At 45.6% G+C, this 21,877-nt stretch overlaps 2 protein-coding genes and 1 long non-coding RNA gene across 3 annotated transcripts in view; 1 reads left to right on the top strand and 2 right to left on the bottom strand.

Annotated features, from left to right (window-relative positions):
* NOB1 (NIN1 (RPN12) binding protein 1 homolog) overlaps positions 1-21,877 on the bottom strand; it is a 270,061-nt gene that overhangs the window by 227,182 nt on the left and 21,002 nt on the right. The gene's annotated exons all lie outside the window — the stretch shown is intronic.
* NQO1 (NAD(P)H quinone dehydrogenase 1) lies at positions 47-12,422 on the bottom strand. The gene is made up of 6 exons (XM_053605333.1): positions 12,270-12,422; positions 7,915-8,079; positions 7,672-7,802; positions 3,923-4,036; positions 2,670-2,771; positions 47-1,761 (listed from the first exon to the last, which is right to left on the bottom strand). Exons 1-6 carry the CDS (start codon positions 12,274-12,276, stop codon positions 1,456-1,458), a joined length of 825 nt encoding a protein of 274 aa, XP_053461308.1. The 5' UTR covers positions 12,277-12,422; the 3' UTR covers positions 47-1,455.
* Positions 12,400-21,185, top strand: LOC128596097 (uncharacterized). Its single transcript, XR_008383071.1, has 4 exons — positions 12,400-12,538; positions 15,797-15,950; positions 16,030-16,687; positions 20,384-21,185. It is a non-coding gene; the product is annotated as an uncharacterized LOC128596097 (long non-coding RNA).

Consider the following 21,877-nt stretch of genomic DNA (forward strand, 5'->3'; position numbering starts at 1 on the left):
GGATGTATTGATTTATTTCTGCAAACATTAAAGTAGAAGACTGAGGTAAAGAAGACATGTATTATTTATTTCAAGGTATCTGTGTACTATATACAAACAAAGTGAAGGAAGAGTTAACACTTGTATTAAGCATATTAGTCACTGTATAGTAATGGAAACCAGTATATACTATAAACAAGTATTAGATTACTAACTACTAAACCAGTCCCTTAGGTCATATAGATACAGTCATTTCTTTTTCTAAGCAATTCCCTCTTGCCATAAACTATAGAGAGTTAATTAAAAGAAACATCATTGGAGAGTTGAATCCTGTCTAGCCATATTTTGACCTAGAAATTTAGCCCTAATATGAATTAAATTGTGTAAATACACTTAAAAGAATATATTCTAGGGTGGCGCCTGTGGCTCAAAGGAGTAGGGTGCCAGCCACACATGCCGGAGGTGGCGGGTTCAAACCGAGCCCCAGCCAAAAACTGCAAAAAAAAAAAATTATAGGACGGGTGTGGTGGCTCACAACATAATTCTAGCACTCTGGGAGGTTGAGGCAGATAGATTGCTTGAGCTCAGGAGTTTGAAACAGGTCTGAGTGAATGAAACCCCGTCTGTACTAAAAATAGAAAAACTAGCTAGGTGACTGGCTGTAGTCCCAGTTACTCAGGAGCCTGGGGCAAGAGGACCTCTTGAGCCCAGGAGTTTGAGGTTGCTGTGAGCTCTAATGCCAGAGCACTTTAGCCTGGGGCAAAAGAGTGAGACTCTGTCTCAAAAAAAAAGAATATATTCTAGCATCTTTCTTTCTTTTTTTTTTTTTTGTGGTTTTTGGCCGGGGCTGGGTTTGAACCCACCACCTCCGGCATATGGGACCGGCGCCCTACTCCTTGAGCCACAGGCACCACCCTAGCATCTTTCTATACCTTTCCCTAAGTGACCTCTTGAGCTGAAGCCAGATTTTGGTTATATGCCATGACAGCAATCATAAGAATAGATTATATTTAATAATAAAAATACCCCCAAACATATGAATACCAATGTTTGTTCCCTCTCCTTTTCATTCCTTGTGGGAAAAGAAAAACCCAAATCGTTTTTTGTTTTGTTTTTTTTTTTGAGACAGAGCCTCAAGCTGTCACCCCGGGTAGAGTACTGTGACATCACAGCTCACAGCAACCTCCAACTCCTGGGCTTAAGGGATTCTCTTGCCTCAGCCTCCCAAGTAGCTGGGACTACAGGCACCTGCCACAATGGCCGGCTATTTTTTGGTTGTAGTTGTCATTGTTGTTCGTCAGGCCCGGGCTGGATTTGAACCCGCGAGCTCTGGTGTATGTGGCTGGCACCTTAGCCACTTGAGCTACAGGCGCTGAGCTGAAAACCCCAAATCTTAAAAACTAAAGCAAGACAGGGAAACCTGAAAAGAGATTCAGATTTGACTACATGTTAGAAGGAAATCAAATCTTGTGAATTTTATTTTCTAGCTTTGATCTGGTTGTCAGTTGGGATAGACTTGCCCAAGTGATGGCCCACAGAAAGGCCAAATTTCTTGTTTTTCTGTTCATCCTGTACGTCTTTTTTCATTAAGAACCCTGCCTGGAAGTTTAGGTCAAAGAGGCTACTTGGAGCAAAATACAGTGGTGTCTCATCCCAAATATTCTCCAGACGTTTCTTCCATCCTTCCAGGACCTGAATTCGGGCATCCTCTGGAGTGTGCCCAATGCTGTATGTCAGCTGGGGTTCTAAGACTTGGAAGCCACAGAAATGCAGGATGCCACTCTGGGGATACACAAAGCACAGAGGTAAGTCACAGATCCAATCCTATGCAGTTTGTACTGTAAAGAACAGAATGTGCTCTGGGCTTCCCTGTAAGACACTCCAATAGGAAGCTGAAGGTGCCCTGCAGAAACAGTTCATACCTATATTCGCTCACCTTCTGCCCTCTCTATGTAGCTGTGACCTATTTTAGCCTATTTAGCTGTGCTCTTCTTTAAATGAATTAAATCTTGAAACTGTGGCAATCAGAATCCTCTGCCAAGAATACATAATATTCTATTATGTTAGGGAGAATTTCAGCTTCTTGGCACCTGACTCTTGCCAAGGCATGGGTATAGGTATTTCTGCAGACAACTATGTGAACTTGATACGTGATTCTTTTTTTTTTTTTTTGATACATGATTCTTATAGGCAGCTACTTCATTTGATCTTCTCTCCACCCAATTCCTTAAAAGAGATTCTCTTGAGAGTCCAGTAACCACCAAAAACCACATCTCAGGCTGCAGTTTTATTCATCTGTAAACCGGCTGGACTAAATAATTTTTAAATTGCCTTAGGCTCTAATAGTCTGTGAGACTATAGGAGCAACTTGGAGAAGGACAGGAAAATTGCAGAGAGGAGATTTCAGTCATCGGGAGAGAACCAAGACCTGTGGCTGTACACATGGAGGGTCACCCACATTAATGCTTGGTTAGAGAGAAATGTATTTGAACACAGGCACACATGGGTGTAATTTTGTAAGCACAGATGCCTGGTAAGACAGGCGAGTTCCTAAAGGAAGCCTGTGGTTCTGAGTTATTGTGCTTTCATCTTCATGGCTCAGATCTGTTTTTAACATTATCTTGAGGTTTGGGACCCCACAGAAAGCTCCATTAATGAATTCCCCCAAAGCTTCAGGGAAAAGGAGGTACCTGAATTGGCCAGAGAATGATATTCATGTCTCCATGGACACCCTGAAGAGAGTACATGGAGCCGCTGCCACCAGTGGTGATAGAAAGCACGGCCTTCTTATTCTGTGAAAGAAAAGAGAAAAATCAATATCCCCTTGACAACAAGAAGGTAACGAAACAACCCTGGGGAAAAGAATACATGAGCCCATTCTATTTGCTGTTTATATTACTTCATACCTTGGCTTCTCTGAGCCACACAATATGATTCTGCAGAATTACTAGGCTAGAAGGTGCACAGACAGGTAGCCTTGTGCAGCCGAGGATTCTATACTTCTGCATGTGGCCAGTCAGGGCAAGGCTGTCAGCATATCCAAAATCAGTGTTGGGGGCGGCGCCTGTGGCTCAGTGAGTAGGGCGCCGGCCCCATATGCCGAGGGTGGCGGGTTTAAACCCGGCTCCGGCCAAACTGCAACAAAAAAATAGCCAGGCGTTGTGGCGGGCGCCTGTAGTCCCAGCTACTTGGGAGGCTGAGGCAGGAGAATCGCCTAAGCCCAGGACTTGGAGGTTGATGTGAGCCGTATGATGCCACGGCACTCTACCGAGGGCAATAAAGTGAAACTCTGTCTCTACAAAAACAAAACAAAACAAAACAAAATCAGTGTTGGCTGCCAGCTGCCCAGGTGGAGTAATTTATTGTTTTTATCTGTCTCCCCCTGGGTCTAAGCATGGAGTAGGACAAGACCTTTAGAGAGTCTCAAAGTGTTTCTTGTGCAGTATTTGGGTTTCCCAAAAACAAAGGCAGACTTTATTTTTTATTTTATTTTATTTTATTGTTTGCAGTTTTTGGCCAGGGCTGGGTTTGAACCTGCCATCTCCAGTATATGGGGCTGGCACCCTACTCCTTTGAGCCACAGGCACCGCCCCATAAAGGCAGACTTTATTTTATTATGGAAAATTTCAGACATACATAAAAAAGAGAAAATAGTATAACTATACATCTGTCACTCAGCTTCACCTCTCAATATTTTGCCATTCTAGTATGATCTAATGCCATGCTCTGACCTTTTTTTTTTTTTAGTAATATTTTAATTTTTTTTTCAGTACTATTTTAAAACAATCCCAAACATCATGTCATTTCATCTGTAAAAACTTTGTCATGCATCTCTCCCAAAGGCCCTGGACCCTGAGCTTAGTATCTAATTGTGCTCAAAACTCTGCCCCACAAAAGACTCTACCCAGAAGCCAACTGTTAGGACTCAAAGCCATTCACCTACCCGGAAAGGTCCCTTGTCATACATGGCAGCATACGTGTACGCAAACTCTCCTATCAGCACTCGCTCAAACCAGCCTTTCAGAATGGCAGGGACTCCAAACCACTGCAGAGGGAACTGTGCAACAGAAGACATCACAGAAGTCAGATCAGGTTCACTTCCAGCCCAGAAGGCAGCTCTAGGTGCTCAGCTGTTGCCTTGGGGCTGGGGGGGGGGGGGGGGAGGGACCTTTATCCAGTCCTTTGTCATTTCTTCTGGAGGAGTTAGCACATTTAAGAAAAGAGAAGATAGGGCGGCGCCTGTGGCTCAGTCGGTAAGGCGCCAGCCCCATATACCGAGGGTGGCGGGTTCAAACCCGGCCCCGGCCAAACTGCAACCAAAAAATAGGCGGGCGTTGTGGCGGGCGCCTGTAGTCCCAGCTACTCGGGAGGCTGAGGCAAGAGAATCGCTTAAGCCCAGGAGTTGGAGGTTGCTGTGAGCTGTGTGAGGCCACGGCACTCTACCGAGGGCCATAAAGTGAGACTGTCTCTACAAAAAAAAAAAAAAAAGAAAAGAAAAGATTATTACCCTTGGTCAGCCAACTTGACATTCCAGTTTCTGCCTAAAAATATATATATTGAGTGGGTCTGAATAAAGGCACATGCAAATAAGATCTGTTTAATTTGGCAGCAGAGTTAACTAACAAGGATTGCAGACAAGGTTTGCTTCAGGGTTTAATGCCAAAATCAGTATTTTCCCAAGAGTTTGCTTTAATAGATGTGGTATCAAAAAACACAAGTGTCCCTTGTGGTCACAGATGTAAAATCCTATCTCATACAGTAAACAAAACCACTCAGAAATGCAAATATGATGGCTATGACTAAGGGTTATCAGGGAATTCCCATGAGAAAGTCTTGTCTGACCTCTTGTCCTGATACAGAGTAAGGACTGTACCTGTATTTCTTCTTATCCTTGATTCATGATTTAAAGATATGACAAGTGGAACATGTCCACAGGAAAAAAACTAGAAGAAAGAATTTGTAAGACCTAATAGCTTTCTATAATATTTGAAAGATTGTTGACCTACAAAAAAGGGGCTAAGCTAAGTGGGCTGGGGCACTAAGTGGGCTGGTTACAGAGTCACTTTGGGAGGCTGAGGGGGAGGAGGTCTGGTGATGCACACCTATAGTCCCAGCCACTTAGGAAGCTGAGACAGGAAAATAGCTTGAACCCAGGAGTTTGAGGTTGCAGTGAGCTATAATGATACCACTATACTCTAGCCCTGGCAACAGAGCAAGACCTTAACTTTTTTTATTAAAAAAAAAAAAAAAAAGGCAGCACCTGTGGCTCAGTCGGTAAGGCGCCGGCCCCATATACCGAGGATGGCGGGTTCAAACCCGGCCCCAGTCAAACTGCAACAAAAAAATAGCCCGGCGTTGTGGCAGGCGCCTGTAGTCCCAGCTGCTCAGGAGGCTGAGGCAAGAGAATCGCTTAAGCCCAGGAGTTGGAGGTTGCTGTGAGCTGCGTGAGGCCATAGCACTCTACAGAGGGCCATAAAGTAAGACTCTGTCTCTACAAACAACAAAATAAAGGAGGCTCAGCGCCTGTGGCTCAAGCAGCTAGGGCGGGTTCAAATCCAGCCTGGGCCCGCCAAACAACAATGACAGCTGCAACCAAAAAATAGCTGGGCGTTGTGGTGGGCGCCTGTAGTCCCAGCTACTGGGGAGGCGGAGGCAGGAGACTCGCTTGAGCTCAGGAGTTGGAGATTGCTGTGAGCTGTGATGCCACAGCACTCTACCCAGGGTGACAGCTTGAGGCTCTGTCTCAAGAAACAAAAAAAAGAAGAAGATGAAGAAGAAAGAAAAACCATCCCCTGCGTCACTGACTAATGGTATGTGGCCTGAAGTCACAGCAGCAGGACTGACAGTGAGATAAAGGACTTTAAGGATTGGATGCTTTGTAGCTGACTGTATAACTGCAAAAACCACAGCTTGTACCACTGTCTTTGTGGAGTTTCCAGTTGTCATATATACTCCATGTTCAATATCAAAGGCTGTTGCAATTGGTAAAAGCAAAGTCATTGAGTGTAGTCTGGCATTTACAAGAGAGATGACTAACAAGATGCCCACACAATTCCAGTATTGTCTGCTAAATGGCAAGGCAGATTTCTCAGAGAAGAATGGCCATGGTTTGCCACTGGAACACATTCAGTAGGGTTTCAGAGCCCCTTCGAGGCTTGGTGTGGTGGCTCATGCCTACAATCCTAGCACACTGGGAGGCCAAGGTGAGAGAATCCCTTGGGGCTAGGAATTCGAGACTGGCCTGAGCAACACAGCAAGGCCTCATCTCTAGGCTCAGCGCGTGTAGCTCAGGTTAGGGCGCTGGCCACATATACCGAGGCAGGAGGGTTTGAACCTGGCTTGGGCTTGCTAATCAACAATGACAACTGCAAACAAAAAAATAGATGGGTGTTGTGGTGGGTGCCTGTAGTCCCAGCTACTTGGGAGGCTGAGGCAAGAGAATCACTTAAGCCCAAGTGTTTGAGGTTGCTGTGAGCTGTGACACCATGGCATTCTACTGAGGGTGACATAGTGAGACTTTGTCTCAAAAAAAAAAAAAAAAAAAAAGACCCCATCTCTACAAAAACTATAAAACTTAGCCAAGCATGATGGTGCACACCTGTAGACCCAGCTACTCAGGAGGCTAAGGTAGGAGGCTCAGATGAGCCCAGGAGTTTGAGGCTACAGTGAGCTATGATGATACCTCTGTACTTTAGCCCAGGCAACATAGATTCCTATCTCAAAAAAAAAAAAAAAAATCCCAGCACTCTGGGAGGCCAAGGCAGCGGGATTGCTTGAGTGTAGGAGTTCGAGATCAGACCAAGCAAGAGCAAGATCCCATCTCCACTAAAAATAGAAAAACTAGCTAGGTGTTATGGCAGGTGCCTGTAGACCTATCTACTTGGGAGGCTGAGGCAAGAGGATCACTTGAGCCTAGGATGAGGTTGTTATGAGCTATGATGCCACAGTATCATAGGGTGACAGGTGACAGAGTAAGACTCTGTCTCAAAAAACAAAACCATACCAAAAAACAAATAACAAAAGTCCCTTTGAGCAGAAAAATCAATGTCTCATGCATTACTCCACGAACCATTTAAGATTCTTATGAAGAAAAGAGAAGTGGGCCAGGCATGGAGGCTTACATCTATAATCCTAGCACTCTGGGAGGCCAAGGTGGGTGGATTGCCTAAGCTCAGGAATTCGAGACCAACCTAAGCAAGAGTGAGACCCTGTCTCTACTTAAAATAGAAAAACTAGCAGGTATTGTGGCAGGCACCTGTAGTCCCAGCTACTCAGGAGGCTGAGGCAAGATGACTGCTCAAACCCAGGAGTTTGAGTTTGCTGGGAACTCTTACACCATGGCACACTACCAAGGGTGACAAAGTGAGACTCTGACTTGAAAAACAAAAAAAGAAAGTATAAATTTTGAGTCAGTCTACCAGGATTCTCTAATTGAAGAGAAGATTAGGCACATGGGGGAAAACAAGCTCAAGGCTTATATATTAATATTATCTCTACAGCTACATTCATATATGTAAAAGAGTAACACAGCCAGATTCACAATTATCTGTAAAGCTGTGAAGTAATCACCCTTATTTATGAAAAATGCAGTAAAGTGGGTGACTGTTCTAAAATCCCATAGCTAATCAGGTGACAGGTCTAGGACAATAAGAACTCGAGTGTCCCTGACATTCTTTGTGATGTCTACCATACCTGAAATATCACAAGATCTGCAGCTTCCAGCTTCTTTTGTTCGGCCACAACATCTGGGCTCAGACGCCCTTCTTTATAAGCTAGAACAGACTCAGCAGGATACTGAAAGTTCTCAGGGTTCTTCAGTTTACCTGCAGAGAAAAAAAAAAGAAGCTGAGGTCAGAGGGGCCAAGGCTGGGCCAGAGAACCCACATCAAGGAGATCCACAAAGAGCTAAATAAAGTGGGGAAGTGGGGATCCCACCTGTGATGTCCTTTCTGGAAATGATGGGATTGAAGTTCATGGCATAGAGGTCTGACTCGGCCACCTCCCATCCTTTCCTCTTCAAAGCTTCTGCAGCAGCCTCCTTCATAGCATAGTTGAAGGACGTCCTCTCTGAGTGAGCCAGTACGATCAGTGCTTTTCTGACTATTGAGACATATACAAGCAATGTGGCGGAAATCCATTACCAACCAGCAAAGCTTCAAGGACAGGGGAGCTGGGGTCTGGAAAGGAAATTTGTTACTGCAATCCATCTCCTGCCACAAGAAATGCATTTGCTCTGTAGAAGTACCAATGACTAAAGGAAGCATTTAAGTCAGTGGCTGATTTAATAAATGGTGTTGGCATACTTAATTGGCCAACTACACAAAAATACGATGATTCTCCCAGGAAACTATTACAGGTTGAGCATCTCATATCTGAACATCCCAAATCTGAAATGCTCCAAAATTTGAACTTTTTTTTTTGTAGAGACAGAGTCTCACTTTATGGCCCTCTGTAGAGTGCCGTGACCTCACACAGCTCACAGCAACCTCCAACTCCTGGGTTTAAGTGATTCTCTTGCCTCAACCTCCCGAGCAGCTGGGACTACAGGCGCCTGCCACAACGCCTGGCTATTTTTTGGTTGCAGTTTGGCCGGGGCTGGGTTTGAACCCGCCACCCTTGGTATATGGGGTCGGTGCCTTACCGACTGAGCCACAGGCGCCGCCCCAAAATTTGAAATTTTTTGAGTGCTGACATGACACTCAAAGGAAATGTTCATTGCATTTCAGACTTCAGATTTTTGGATCTGGGATACTCAATTGATAAGAAGCATACACATATTCTGGCTCGGCGCCTATAACTCAGTGGCTAGAGTGCCAGCCACATACACTGAGGCTGGGGGTGTGCACCTGGCCTGGGGCCTGCCAAACAACAAGGACTACGACAAAAAAATAACCGGGCATTGTGGCGGGTGCCTATAGTCCCAGCTACTTGGGAGACTGAGGCAAGAGGATCGTTTAAGCCCAAGAGTTTGAGGTTGCAGTGAGCTGTGACACAACAGCACTCTACCCAGGGTGACAGCTTGATTCCGGCTCAAAATAAATAAATAAATAAAACCTAAAACACTTTTGGTTCTGGGGTGGTGCCTGTGGCTCAAGGAGTAGGGCGCCGGTCCTGTATGCCGGAGGTGGCGGGTTCAAATCCAGCCCCGGCCAAAAAACACACACACACAAAAAAACACTTTTGGTTCTAAGTGTTTCAGATAAGGGATAATCATGGAATGACGTGAAAGGAATTTTTGGGGTGCTGGCAACATTCTGTTTCTTGATCTTAGTGCTGAGTACCCAAATTTTCAATTTGTAAAAACCCCCTCAGCTCTTTTCACTGTGTATACTGTTTTCACCAAAAAGTTTTTTTTTTTTAAGACAGAGTCTCACTATGTTGCCCTTGGTAGAGTGCTGTGGCGTCACAGCTCACAGTAACCTCCAACTCTTGGGCTTAAGTGATTCTCTTCCCTCAGCCTCCCAAGTAGCTGGGACTACAGGCTCCCACCACAATGCCTGGCTATTTTTTGTTGCAGTTGTCATTGTTGTTTAGCAGACCCAGGCCAGTTTCGAACCCACTAGCCTTGGTGTATGTGGCTGGCACCGTAACCACTGTGCTACGGGTGCCAAGCCCAAAAGGAATTATCCCACTAACATACCACATAATAGCAATAATTTCCAGGTAGATTAAAAATCTAATTTCTTTCTTTTTTTTTTTTTTTTTTTTTTTTTGGCCGGGGCTGGGTTTGAACCCACCACCTCCAGCATATGGGACGGGCGCCCTACCCCTTGAGCCACAGGCGCCGCCCAAAAAATCTAATTTCTTTTAATGAAACTGTTTTGTTTTTTTTTTTTGTAGAGACAGAGTCTCACTGTACTGCCCTCGGGTAGAGTGCTGTGGCATCACACGGCTCACAGCAACCTCTAACTCTTGGGCTTAGGCAATTCTCCTGCCTCAGCCTCCCAAGTAGCTGGGACTACAGGTGCCCGCCACAACTCCCAGCTATTTTTTTGTTGCAGTTTGGCCGGGGCTGGGTTTGAACCTGCCACCCTTGGCATATGGGGCCGGCACCCTACTCACTGAGCCACAGGTGCCGCCCTAATGAAACTGTTAAAATATAGCCGGGCGTTGTGGCGGGCGCCTATAGTCCCAGCTACTCGAGAGGCTGAGGCAAGAGAATCGCTTAAGCCCAGGAGTTGGAGGTTGCTGTGAGCTGTGTGAGGTCACGGCACTCTAAGGAGAGCCATAAAGTGAGACTCTGTCTCTACAAAAAAAAAAAAAAAAAAGAAACTGTTAAAATAGTCAAGGAGCAAAGGTAGAATTTGCATTACCTCAGGGTAGAGAATACTTTCTAAAAATAAAACCTAGAGATTCAGAAACCAGGAAGGAAAATGATTGACCAAGAAAGCCACAAAAAGATAAAAAAAAAAAAAAAAATTTTTTTTTGTTTGGCAAAAGGCACCATAAACAAAGTCAAAATACAACTCAATACCAAAAAAATCTGCACCTCCGATCATAAAGAGTTACAATAATAGAGAATGCCCATAAATAATTAGAAAAAGACAGTGTAATAGAAAAGTGGGTCAAGGGTCTGAACAAGAGTGTGCAAATGGTAACAAATAAATGGAAAGATGCTCTGGCTGGCCTGTCAAGAAAAGCAAATCAAAATGAGATATATTTATCCATGAAACTGGCGAAAAAATTAAGATAAATAACATTAAACACTACAAAGTTTGTAGAAAACAGGCACATTACTTGGGGAAATATGAATTGCCTCAACCTTTGGGGAAAGTAATCTGACTAAATCTCTTAAAATTTTATTTTATGGGCGGCGCCTGTGGCTCAACGGGTAGGGCGCCGGTCCCATATGCCGGAGGTGGCAGGTTCAAGCCCAGCCCCGGCCAAAAAAAAAAAAAAAAAATTTTATTTTATTTTTTATTTATTTACTTACTTTTTTGTCTATTGTTTGATTGATTGACAGAATTTTACTCTGTTGCCCTGTGTAGAGTGTTGTGGCATCATAGTTCATAGCAACCTCAAACTCTTGGGCTCAAGCAATCCCCTTGCCTCGGCCTCCTTTTTTTTTTTTTTTTTGAGACAGAGCCTCAAGCTGTCGCCCTAGGCAGAGTGCTGTGGCATCACAGCTCACAGCAACCTCCAACTCCTGGGCTTAGGCGATTCTTCTGCCTCAGCCTCCCGAGTAGCTGGGACTACAGGCGCCCGCCACAACGTCCGGCTATTTTTTTTTTGTTGTTGTTGCAGTTTGGCCGGGGCTGGGTCTGAACCTGCCACCCTCGGTGTATGGGGCCGGCGCCCTGCTCACTGAGCCAAAGCGCCGCCCCAGGAGCCTAGTTTTTCTAATTTGAGTAGAGACAGGGTCTTACTCTTGCTCAGCCTGGGTCTCAAACTCCTGAGCTCAAGCAATCCAGCCACCTCAGCTTCTTAGAGTGCTGGGATTATAGGCATGAGCCACCTTGCCCAGCTAATCTGTTAAAATTTTAAAAACACATAAGTCTTTGATCTTGTTCTCCAATTTGGGAGAATCTGTTCTAAGACTAAAAGCATTAGGATAGAGGAGCAAGAATGTATACTACACCATTGTTTTCACTGGCAAAAATGAGACCTAACCTGATTATATATTTATGGACTAAGATACAATCCTATGAAGTAAATAAAATTAATATCCCCATGTTGTGGATAAGGAAACTAAGTCGCAGAAAAGGTGAGCAAGTTGCCCAAATTTGCATAGTCTGTAAGTGATGAAGCTGGAATTGTTGCAGGAGAAGGTGACTTTAATTGCCAGAGAGAACTCAGGTGCCTCAAGGTGTGAAATGCTGTTTCAAGGAAAAATTTTTGCCAGGACTAGGTGTTACAAACCACCTATTGTTGTTATCAGTTACAAGGTCTTCTTTTTTTCTTTCTCTTTTCTTTTCTTTTTTTTTGAGACAGAGTCTCAAGCTGTCACCCTGGGTAGAGTTCTGTGGCATCACAGCTCACAGCAACCTCCAACTCCTGGGCTTAAGCAATTCTCTTGCCTCCCAAGAAGCTGGGACCACAGGCACCCGCCACAACACCTGGCTATTTTTTGGTTGCAATTGTCATTGTTTGGCAGGCCTGGGCTGGATTCGAACCCACCGGCTCTGGTGTATGTGGCTGGCGTTTTAGCCGTTTGAGCCACAGGCGCTGAGCCTCACCTTTAACATTTTAAGCCAAGGTAAATAACTCAGGGCCAAACCCCCTGCAGCCTCCAGGGGGGAATCCAGGGCTTGCTCTGAAGCTTCCAGGGTCCTTCTCTGGGTTGCACTCACCAGACATGGCTCGGACGCAGGCGGGGGCGCTGACTGGTTGGGCTGGTGGTTGTCCGGGCGACCGCGGCCTGGGCGAGTGCCGGGTTGAGCGCTGCGTACTTTAAACAGAGAGTCCTACGTGCTGCTCGCATAGCGCCCGCTCCTTTATACCCTACCTTGCCCAGCCCACTAAAGTTGGGCAGCCGGCAAGGGTGCGGCCCACACCAAGTTGGCGGTTACTGGGAGAACGGGAGTCTGCATGAGACTCCACCCACTGACGCTCGGTGGAAGTTAAGTCGGGGGGGGGGGGTGACGGGGAGGGGGCAGACGTGGTGGGGAGGAGGCCTGGAGAGGAGAGGTCCCCTGCATCCTGTTTTGAGATGACTTAGGGAAAACTAGGCTCTGTAGCTCATTCCCTTCTGGCCTTTGCACAAAATGGGGTGGAAAAAGGCCTGGATGCAGACTACCGAAGTCCTTTAGGCCCAGATTCTGCTGAGTCACAGTGACTCTGGACTTGGAAGGTTGAGAGTCTAGGGGAGCTTGCTCTGTGAAAATGAATGTGTCTTCCTTTGCAAGGTTCACAATCTGCATTTGGGGGTCCTATAGAACATACTATTCTGAGTGCACGTCCCTGTGTTACCCTGCTCCTCAAGACCAGGTAATGGGGAATTAACTGGTTTTGCTTCCCATGGAGCTAGTGAGATGGGTGCCAGCAGCCTCATGGGTGCCAGCTGCCTCATCACCCCCAGAAGATGGGTGCCGGTGGCCTCACAACAGCCTCACACCACCCCCTGGGTAGGAGGAAGGGGGAAAAAGAGGTAAATGAAATGATGCCAAGTACCATTACTCTTAAATTGGTCCGGATTGGGCCAGAACAGGACGAGATGAGAACGAATGGGCCATGAACTGTCATCACGAGGGTTAATGAGCTAAGTGCTGTGACAAATTGTTTTATTTATTCATTAGTTGCTAGATCTGCATTATGTTACTTTATTGTTATCTAACTGCCTTTTATGTTACCTATTGGCTAAACCGATAAATTGCAAGGTTTACTTCTGTAAAAGAGGTCATCGTGACCCCTTGCTCGCTTTTTGCTTCTTTTGCCAACTTTCTTTTTGCTTCTAATTGCTAAGTTTCAGCCCACCTGTTTAGCCCTTTGCCACCTTTCAGACTAGAAAAACCCCAACTTCAGACCCCTCAATGCTCTCTCACTTAGTCTGCTTTAGACTTGGGTGAGACAGCCCCACAGTTAATAAAAGACTCCTTTTTGAGATTCTAATTTGAGTCAGTGGTCCTTATCTCTCCCCATAACACTAGGGCAGGGTTCATGGGGGATAGCAGTCATGGGGAAATATTCAGAGACTAACCAAGGCACATTAAAGTTAGTGGTTTTACATGAAGTCTTACTCAGGTACTGAGCAGAACAGAGCAAAAGTTTTAAATCTCTGTAAAGTAAAAGTTGTAGTAAAGTCTTCCTAGAGAACAGAAGGGAAACACCATTCTGTGGAAAGGAGAATGAAAAAGAAATAGACTTCTGGGCGGCGCCTGTGGCTCAGTGAGTAGGGCGCCGGCCCCATATACCGAGGGTGGCGGGTTCAAACCCGGCCCCGGCCAAACTGCAACCAAAAAATAGCCGGGCGTTGTGGCGGGCGCCTGTAGTCCCAGCTACTCGGGAGGCTGAGGCAAGAGAATTGCTTAAGCCCAGGAGTCGGAGGTTGCTGTGAGTTGTGTGAGGCCACGGCACTCTACCGAGGGCCAGAAAGTGAGACTCTGTCTCTACAAAAAAAAAAAAAAAAAGAAAAAGAAATAGACTTCTGTTTCTTTTTTTTTTTTTAGTCAGAACCTGACTCTGTTGACCAGGCTATAGTGCAGTGGCGTCTGCCGATCTCACAGCAACCTCAAACTCTTGGGCTTGAGTGATCCTCTTGCTAGTCTCCCAGGTAGCTGGGACTATTGGAGCCCACCACAGTACCCAGCCAGTTTTCTGTTTTCAGTAGAGGTGGGGGTCTTACCTTTGCTCAGGCTGATCTCTAACTCCTGAGTTCAAGCAATCTTCTGGTCTCTCAGAGTGCTAGGATTACAGGCCTGATTCACTGCACCCAGCCAGTGTTGAAATCAAACTTTAATTATAATTCTTCTGATAACCACTACAAGAATTATAAATGAAAGGATTTGGGAAATAAACAGGTCCAAAATTAAAGGAGGCATCAGAAAACTCAGCAAATCAACATAAATAATATTTTGATGCAATATTTTTAAAAATCAAAATGAAGGCCGGGTTCAGTGGCTCACACCTGTAATCTAGAACTCTGGGAGGCTGAGGCACCTGAGCTCACAAGTTTGAGACCAGCCTGAACAAAAGTGAGACCTATGTCTCTACTAAAAATAGAAAAACTAGCCAGGCATATGGTGTATGCTTGTAGTCCCAGCTACTAGGGAAATTTAGGCAAGAGAATCGTTTAAGCCCAAGAGTTTGAGGTTGCTGTGAGCTATGACACCACAACACTTTACCCAAGGTGACAGAGTAAGATTTTGTCTCCAAACCAGACTTCCTTAATTAATTTAAAACATTACAAACCTCTAGACAAAGCTTCATTTCTTTTGTTTTCTTTTTTTTTTTTGAGACAGCAACTCAAGCTGTTGCCCTGGGTAGAGTGCCTTGGCATCATAGCTCACAGCAGCCTCCAACTCAGGCTCAAGCAATCCTTTTGCCTCAGCTTTTCTATTTTTAGTAGAGACAGGATCTCGCTTTTTGCTCAGGCTGGTCTTGAACTCCTAAGCTCAAGCAATCCACTCACCTTGGCCTCCCAGAGTACTAGGATTACAGGCATGAGCCACCACCCATGCCCAAAGCTTCATTTCTTTCTTTCTTTCTTTTTTTTTTTTTTTTTTGTGGTTTTTGGCCGGGGCTGGGTTTGAACCTGCCACCTCTGGCATATGGGACTGGCGCCCTACTCCTTGAGCCACAGGCGCCGCCCAAAGCTTCATTTCTTTAACCAATCACAAATCAAAGGATTTTTCTTTTCTTTTCTTTTTTTTTTTTTTGAGACAGCCTCAAGCTGTCACCCTCGGTAGGGTGCTCTAGTGTCACAGCTCACAGCAATGTCCAACTCCTGGGCTTAAGTGATTCTCTTGCCTCAGCCTCCCAAGTATCTGGGACTACAGGTGCCCGCCACAACGCCTGGCTATTTTTTGGTTGTAGTTGTCATTGTTGTATGGCAGGCCCCAGATGGATTTGAACCCGCCAGCTCTGGTGTATGTGGCTGGGGCCTTAGCCATTTGAGCTACAGGCACCAAGCCAAATCAAAGGCTCTATAAACCCACCTATAATCTGGAATGCTCTGCTGTGAGTTGCCCTGCCTTTTCAGGACAAAGAAATGTATGCCTTCCATGTATTGATTTATGACTTTACATATAATTTCAGTCTCCTGAAATGTATAAGACCAAACTGTAACCCAGACACATCAAAAGGAGAGTATTTGCTCAAGCTTGGGTGTGGCTCTCCGGTTGTGCAAATTCAGCTCAGGGTAAATCTCTTTGTTTTACAGAATTTGGGTTCTTTTCAGTTGGCAAGATGGGTGCTTAGTTGTGAGGCTCAGAGAAGACTCAGGACCTCTTGAAAGAGTAACCTGACTCCCCACCGGGAATAAGCATGGTCTCCTTGGGACCCACAACTCTTAAACTTCCCCTTGGACAGAACAGGTCAGTCCTCCTGAGCCCTGTACTTCCCGCTCTTGCTTGACAGTCTTGCTTTATTCTGCGTTGTTGGTTCTTTTCTTAGGAAGCTGTTGTTTGGGATCCTAATTTTGATTTGGAGATGAATGCTAACGGGTCTTCTCTGCTGCCTCTTCTTCCCAAAATTAATCTCAATTGGTTTTTCCGGATGTTTGCAAAAGAGGAAACCAAAGTGTCTTTTTTGTAGATGAATAAGAGACTGAGTTCCTCAGCTCCAAAGAGAAAAAGCATTTTATTCCTCCCAGCCAAAATGCGTCTCTGGGTCACTGTGGACCTATGTGGGAGTGCCTGGGGCAACTCCCTGTGGTGTGAAGAGGCCCTGGGCGAACCTGCTAACAAAAGTGATTCAAAGAAGGCTTGACCAAAAAACGCATTTTTTAGAGTTGATCACTCAGTTTTGACCCCTCTGTGATCTGGTAAGGCCCTGAGGAAGAAACTGAGACTCGGAGGAGGGTGGGAACAAATCAGAAAGCCTGTGGAGTCCCGCCCCCATGCAGCTCTCAGATCCACTACACAGTGCTTCTCAACCTTCCTAATGCCACGAACCTTTAATACAGTCCACAGGGGTAGAGGCCCACAGGTTGAGAACCGCTGCACTACGCTTACTGGAGGCCACAGGTGGGGAAACTTCATGTTGGAAGTCCACGTTAACTTCTCTGTTATCAAATAAGGCCACAGTCGAGAAACTTTAATTTCATATACAGGTACTGAGAAAATGTACATTATTTTTAAAAATGTAATTACTATGTACTTCATAATTTCAAAAATGAAAACTTAATTTTTTTAACTATTCATTAATTTTAAAGTTAAACCTTTTAATGATTTGTTGAGTCTAGTTTTTATTGAGAAGTATTTGAATATTTGATTGCAGTACGGAGGTCCACGTGTCAGTTGATCCTCTAGATGGGTATCCTCAGTCATTTGTGACCTTGGGAGTGTCTTGATTTGAGTAAGGTAGATGTAAATTCACAGCAATAAGCGATTGAAAAGCAAGAAAGCATTTTTCAGGCATCTTGTCAAGGGTGTGGGTATTCTACTTCATTTTTCTGTATTTCAATTGCTTTTTTTTTTTTTTGGAGGCAGAATCTCATTCTGTTATCCTCAGTAGAGTGCTGTGGCATCATAGCTTACAGTAACCTCAAACTCTTGGGCTCAAGGGATCCTCTTGCCTCAGCCACAACACCTGGCTAGTTTTTCTTTCTTTCTTTCTTTTTTTTTTTTAGTAGAGGTGATTTCTAGCCCTTCCTCAGACTGTTCTCAAACTACTGAGCTCAGATCCACCTGCCTCAGCTGAGTGCTAGGATTTACAGTTGTGAGCCGCCGTGCCCAGCCATTTTTCCATATTTCAATTAGATCTTTCTTAGCATCAAATGGTGACTTTATAATGTTATCGACAGATAACTTAATCAATTCCATCTGCAGTTCTTTAGGTGCCCTGGTGATAACTAGGTGAGGGAGCAATGCTAATTTGAGTGTGAAGTTGTGATTCTCAAAGTGAGAAAACCTTTAGTTGCACTCTATAATTAATAGGTCTGTAACAGCTGCATATTCTTAAAATGATTTGCATATAGGCATGGCGCCTGTGGCTCAAGCGGCTAAGGCACCAGCCACATACACCTGAGCTGGTGGGTTCACATCCAGCCCGGACCCACCAAACAACAATGACGGCTGCAACCAAAAAATAGCCAGGCATTGTGGCGGGCGCCTGTAGTCCCAACTACTTGGGAGGTGGAGGCAGGAGACTCACTTTGAGCCCAGGAGTTGGAGGTTGCTGTGAGCTGTGATGCCACAGCACTCTACCCAGGGTGACAGGTTGAGGCTCTGTCTTAAAAAAAAAAAAAAGATTTGCATATATGGTCCTGCTCATCAGTGGCCTTTGCAAACTGGGGAAATTCAGCCAAAACTTATTTTTGAAGAAGTTTTTTGAAAAAAGATAGCTTTTTTTCTTTTCTTTTTTTTTCTACACCCTGGGTAGAGTGCCAGGGCATCACAGCTCATAGCAACCTCCAACTCCAGGGCTTAAATGATTCTCCTGCCTCTACCTCCCAAGTAGCTGGGACTACAGGCACCTGCCACAGGCACCTCAGCTATTTTTTGGTTGGTCATTGTTGTTCGGCGGGCCCGGGCTGGATTTGAACCTGGCAGCTCAGCTGTATGTGGCTGGCGCCTTAGCCACTTGAGCCACAGGCACCAAGCCAAGATAGATTTTTTCAAAAAGCCTGGATTTTTTTTTGAGACTGAGTCTCACTTTCTTTTTTTTCTTTTTTCTTTTTTTTTTTTTACAGTTTTTGGCCAGGGCTGGGTTTGAACCTACCACCGCTGGTATATGGGTCTGGCGCCCTACTCCTTTGAGCCACAGGCACCACCCTGAGTCTCACTTTCGCCCTCGGCAGAGTGCTGTGGTATCATACCTCGCAGCAACCTCAACCTCTGGGCTCAAGTAATTCTTTTGCCTCAGCCTCCCAAGTAGCCGATGCCAGTCTGCCAAAACGCCTAGCTATTTTTAGAGACAGGGTCTCACTCTGACTCAGGTTGATCTGGAACTTCAGAGCTCAGGCAGCCCACCTGCCTCAGCCTCCCAAAGTGTCTCATTAGTTTTTTATGTCACAAGCACTAATTATTTTCTTTCTTTCTTTTTTTTTTTTTTGTTGCAGTTTGGCCAGGGCTGGGCTTGAACCCGCCACCCTCGGCATATGGGGCCGGCGCCCTACTCACTGAGCCACAGGCGCCACCCAGCACTAATTATTTTCAAACTCTCCATCTCAATTGTAAAGAACAAATAATCCTTCCATGAATACTAATTTTCACTTAGTCACACTTGTTAGGTTTCCTAGTAGTTTTTTTTTAGACAGAGTCTCACTTTGTCACCCTCAGTAGAGTGCCATGGTGTTGTCATAGCTCACAGCAACCTCAAACTCTTAGGTTTAAGCAATCTGCCTGCCTCAGCCTCCCTATTAGCTGGGACTATAGGCCTCCACCACAATGCCTGGCTTGTTTTTTAATTTTTAGTTGAAATGGGGATCTTACTCTTGCTTAGGCTGGTCTCGAACTCCTGAGCTCAAGCAATCCCCCTGCCTTGGCCTCACAGTGTGCTAGGATTACAGGTGTGAGCCACCACGGCAGGCCAGGTTTCCAATTAGTGCTATTCTTCTAGCAAAAATCCTCCTGTCTGTTCCACTAGTGTTGTTCTTTTTTTCTTTTTTGAGACAAAGTCTCACTCTGTGCCCTGGGTAGAGTGCTATAGTGTTGTAGTTCACAACAACCTCAAACTTTTGGGCTCAAGCGAACCTCTTGCTTCAGTCTCCCAAGTAGCTGCAACTATAGGTGCCTGCCACAAGCGCTGGCTATTTTTTTCTATTTTTAGTAGAGACGGGGTCTCACTCTTGCTCTGGGTGGTCTTGAACTCCTGAATTCAAGCAGTCTACCTCAGCCTCCCACACTGCTGGGATTATAGGTGTGAGCTGCCGCGTCTGGCAAGTACTCTTCTCAGATCCCTGATTGCCTCATCTGTAAAAATGTGGGCTTGAGCTGCATTGCCTTCAAGGTTCCTTCCAGCTTTAATTTGCTATCAGTACAGTCCCCATGGTCTTTTCTGAAGCAGGCCTGTGTCCCAGGAGCAGGTATGTACTGGGCATTATGTGTCAACTGAAAACAGTGTCCTTGAGGACCCCCTTCTCCCCAGGGAGCAGGCCAGGACCAGAGCTGTAAGAAGCTTTGGTTGTCTTCATTATCTAAAAATCAAAAGCAGGAGCAGAAGAATCCTCAGGAGTCCCCCCATCCTCCCTTCTGAAGAAAGACACAAACAGCCTCATTAGTCAACTGCTAGTGCTCGATATCCACGAACCTGGCTGCTTTGTTGCACAAGAAGAAGTCCCCGAAGTCCCCTTGCTTTTCAATGAGCTGTGAATGATGGACTTTGTACATTAGCTCAGAGCCATTCTGTGTCTGTCTGGGGACTTGGGTATCTGTTGTCCTCAGTGGTCCCTGTGGATACACCCGAGTACCCTTAGAGGGAATGGATTGTCAGCATCAGAGGAGAAAAGGTTCTTCTCTTTCTCCCTCCTGGTACTCCAGCCTCACTCCAACTGCCACTGTTGGGCAGAACACATGGTGTTACATCACACTTCCTGTGTTCAGGTGCGTGCTGCTAGAATTTGGTCACGCATTGCCTCCATGACAGCTTCCTTTCTTAGGCTTGGAACACTCTGGTTATACTGAAATGTCTCTTGAAATGATGTTCATTTGTTGTAAAGAGATTTTATCTGAGGCAGCAGATCAAGTTTTGGTGCTAGATCTCAGATTTGAGGTATAGAAGGGACCTCGTTACCAACGCTTCCTCATCTGCATCCTGTAAGCAGCTCCGCAGCTCTTCAGGGGTTTTTTTGTTTGTTTGTTTTCAGATAGAGTCTCACTATGTTGCCCTCTGTGGAGTGCTGTGATGTCACAGCTCACAGCAACCTCAAACTCTTGGGCTTAAGCGATTCTTCTGCCTCAGCCTCCCAAGTAGCTGGGACTGCAGGTGCCTGCCGCAACACCCAGATGCAGATGTCATTGTTGGTTAGCTGGCCTGGGCCAGGTTCGAACCCACCAACTTCAGTGTATGTGGCTGGCACTGTAACCACTGAGCCACGGGTGCCAAGCCAGCTCTTCAAGTTTCATGTGAACGCCTTTAGGGATGGGGAGGCTTGTGTCTTACTGCTGAGAGGAAGCTAAAGGAAAGCTTCAGAAAAGGTTTTTCCTGCCTCTTGACTGTTTTCCTCACACTGGTCTGAATCACGCATCATTCACGCCCCAGGCACTGAGCTAGGTGAAAGATGTTGAAAGATAAACAACACCCCATGCCCCTCATTTGCGAGGTCTGAGCTACTGTTAGTCAGTGTGCCCTAGAATTCCTGGGCAGCTTGGCTCACAGAATCAACCCTTTTATCACTTTAATTTTGCAAAATGGGTTGCATTTATAAAACTTTCCCTCCAAATACGTCAACACACAAACAGTGATCCAGACACATTCAACATCTCTGCTCTGTATTCTTCCTGTCCATGAGTACTGGGGTAAAGATATCTGAAAAATTGGGGGCTATCAATCTAGACATCTCAGAGTTTTGCACAAACTGTGTGGCTGTGGATTTGGGCAGGACTGCTTCTGCCAGAGGGGTTTGGAAACATCAGTAACACTGCTGTGGAGCGTATCTTGTATTAAAGAAAACACCAAATAGAATTCTCACCTTGTTAAAAGTGTCAGTCAAGAATTCTTTGTTTGGGGCGGCACCTGTGGCTCAGTGAGTAGGGTGTCAGCCCCATATACTGAAGGTGGCGGGTTCAAACCCAGCCTCGGGGCTCAGCGCCTGGCTAAGGTGCCAGCCATATACACCTGAGCTGGTGGGTTTGAATCCTGCCCGGGCCCGCCAAACAACAATGATAGCTGCAACCAAAAAATAGCTGGGCATTGTGGCGGGTGCCTGTAGTCCCAGCTACTTGGGATGCGAGACAGGAGACTCGCTTGAGCCCAGGAGTTGGAGGTTACTGTGAACTGTGATGCCACGGCACTCTACCCCGGGCAACAGCTTGAGGCTCTGTCTCAAAAAAAACAAAAAAAAACAACCCGGCCTCTGCCAAACTGCAAAAAAAAAAGAAAAAATAGCCAGGTGTTGTGGCGGGCACCTGCGGTCCCAGTTACTTGGGAAGCTGAGGCAAAAGAATTGCCTAGATCCAGGAGTTGGAGGTTGCTGTGAGCTGTGTGACACCATGGCACTCTACTGAGCGCGATAAAGTGAGACTCTGCCTCTACAAAAAAAAAAAAATTATTCGTTTGCTTTTAGACTTTTTGTTAAATGTGAGTTCCAAATATCCCAAACTAGCAATCCAAGCTTTCAGGTACAATTTGCTTATGAAAA

This window comes from Nycticebus coucang, chromosome 2 (assembly GCF_027406575.1).
Source record: "Nycticebus coucang isolate mNycCou1 chromosome 2, mNycCou1.pri, whole genome shotgun sequence".
NCBI lineage: Eukaryota > Metazoa > Chordata > Mammalia > Primates > Lorisidae > Nycticebus > Nycticebus coucang.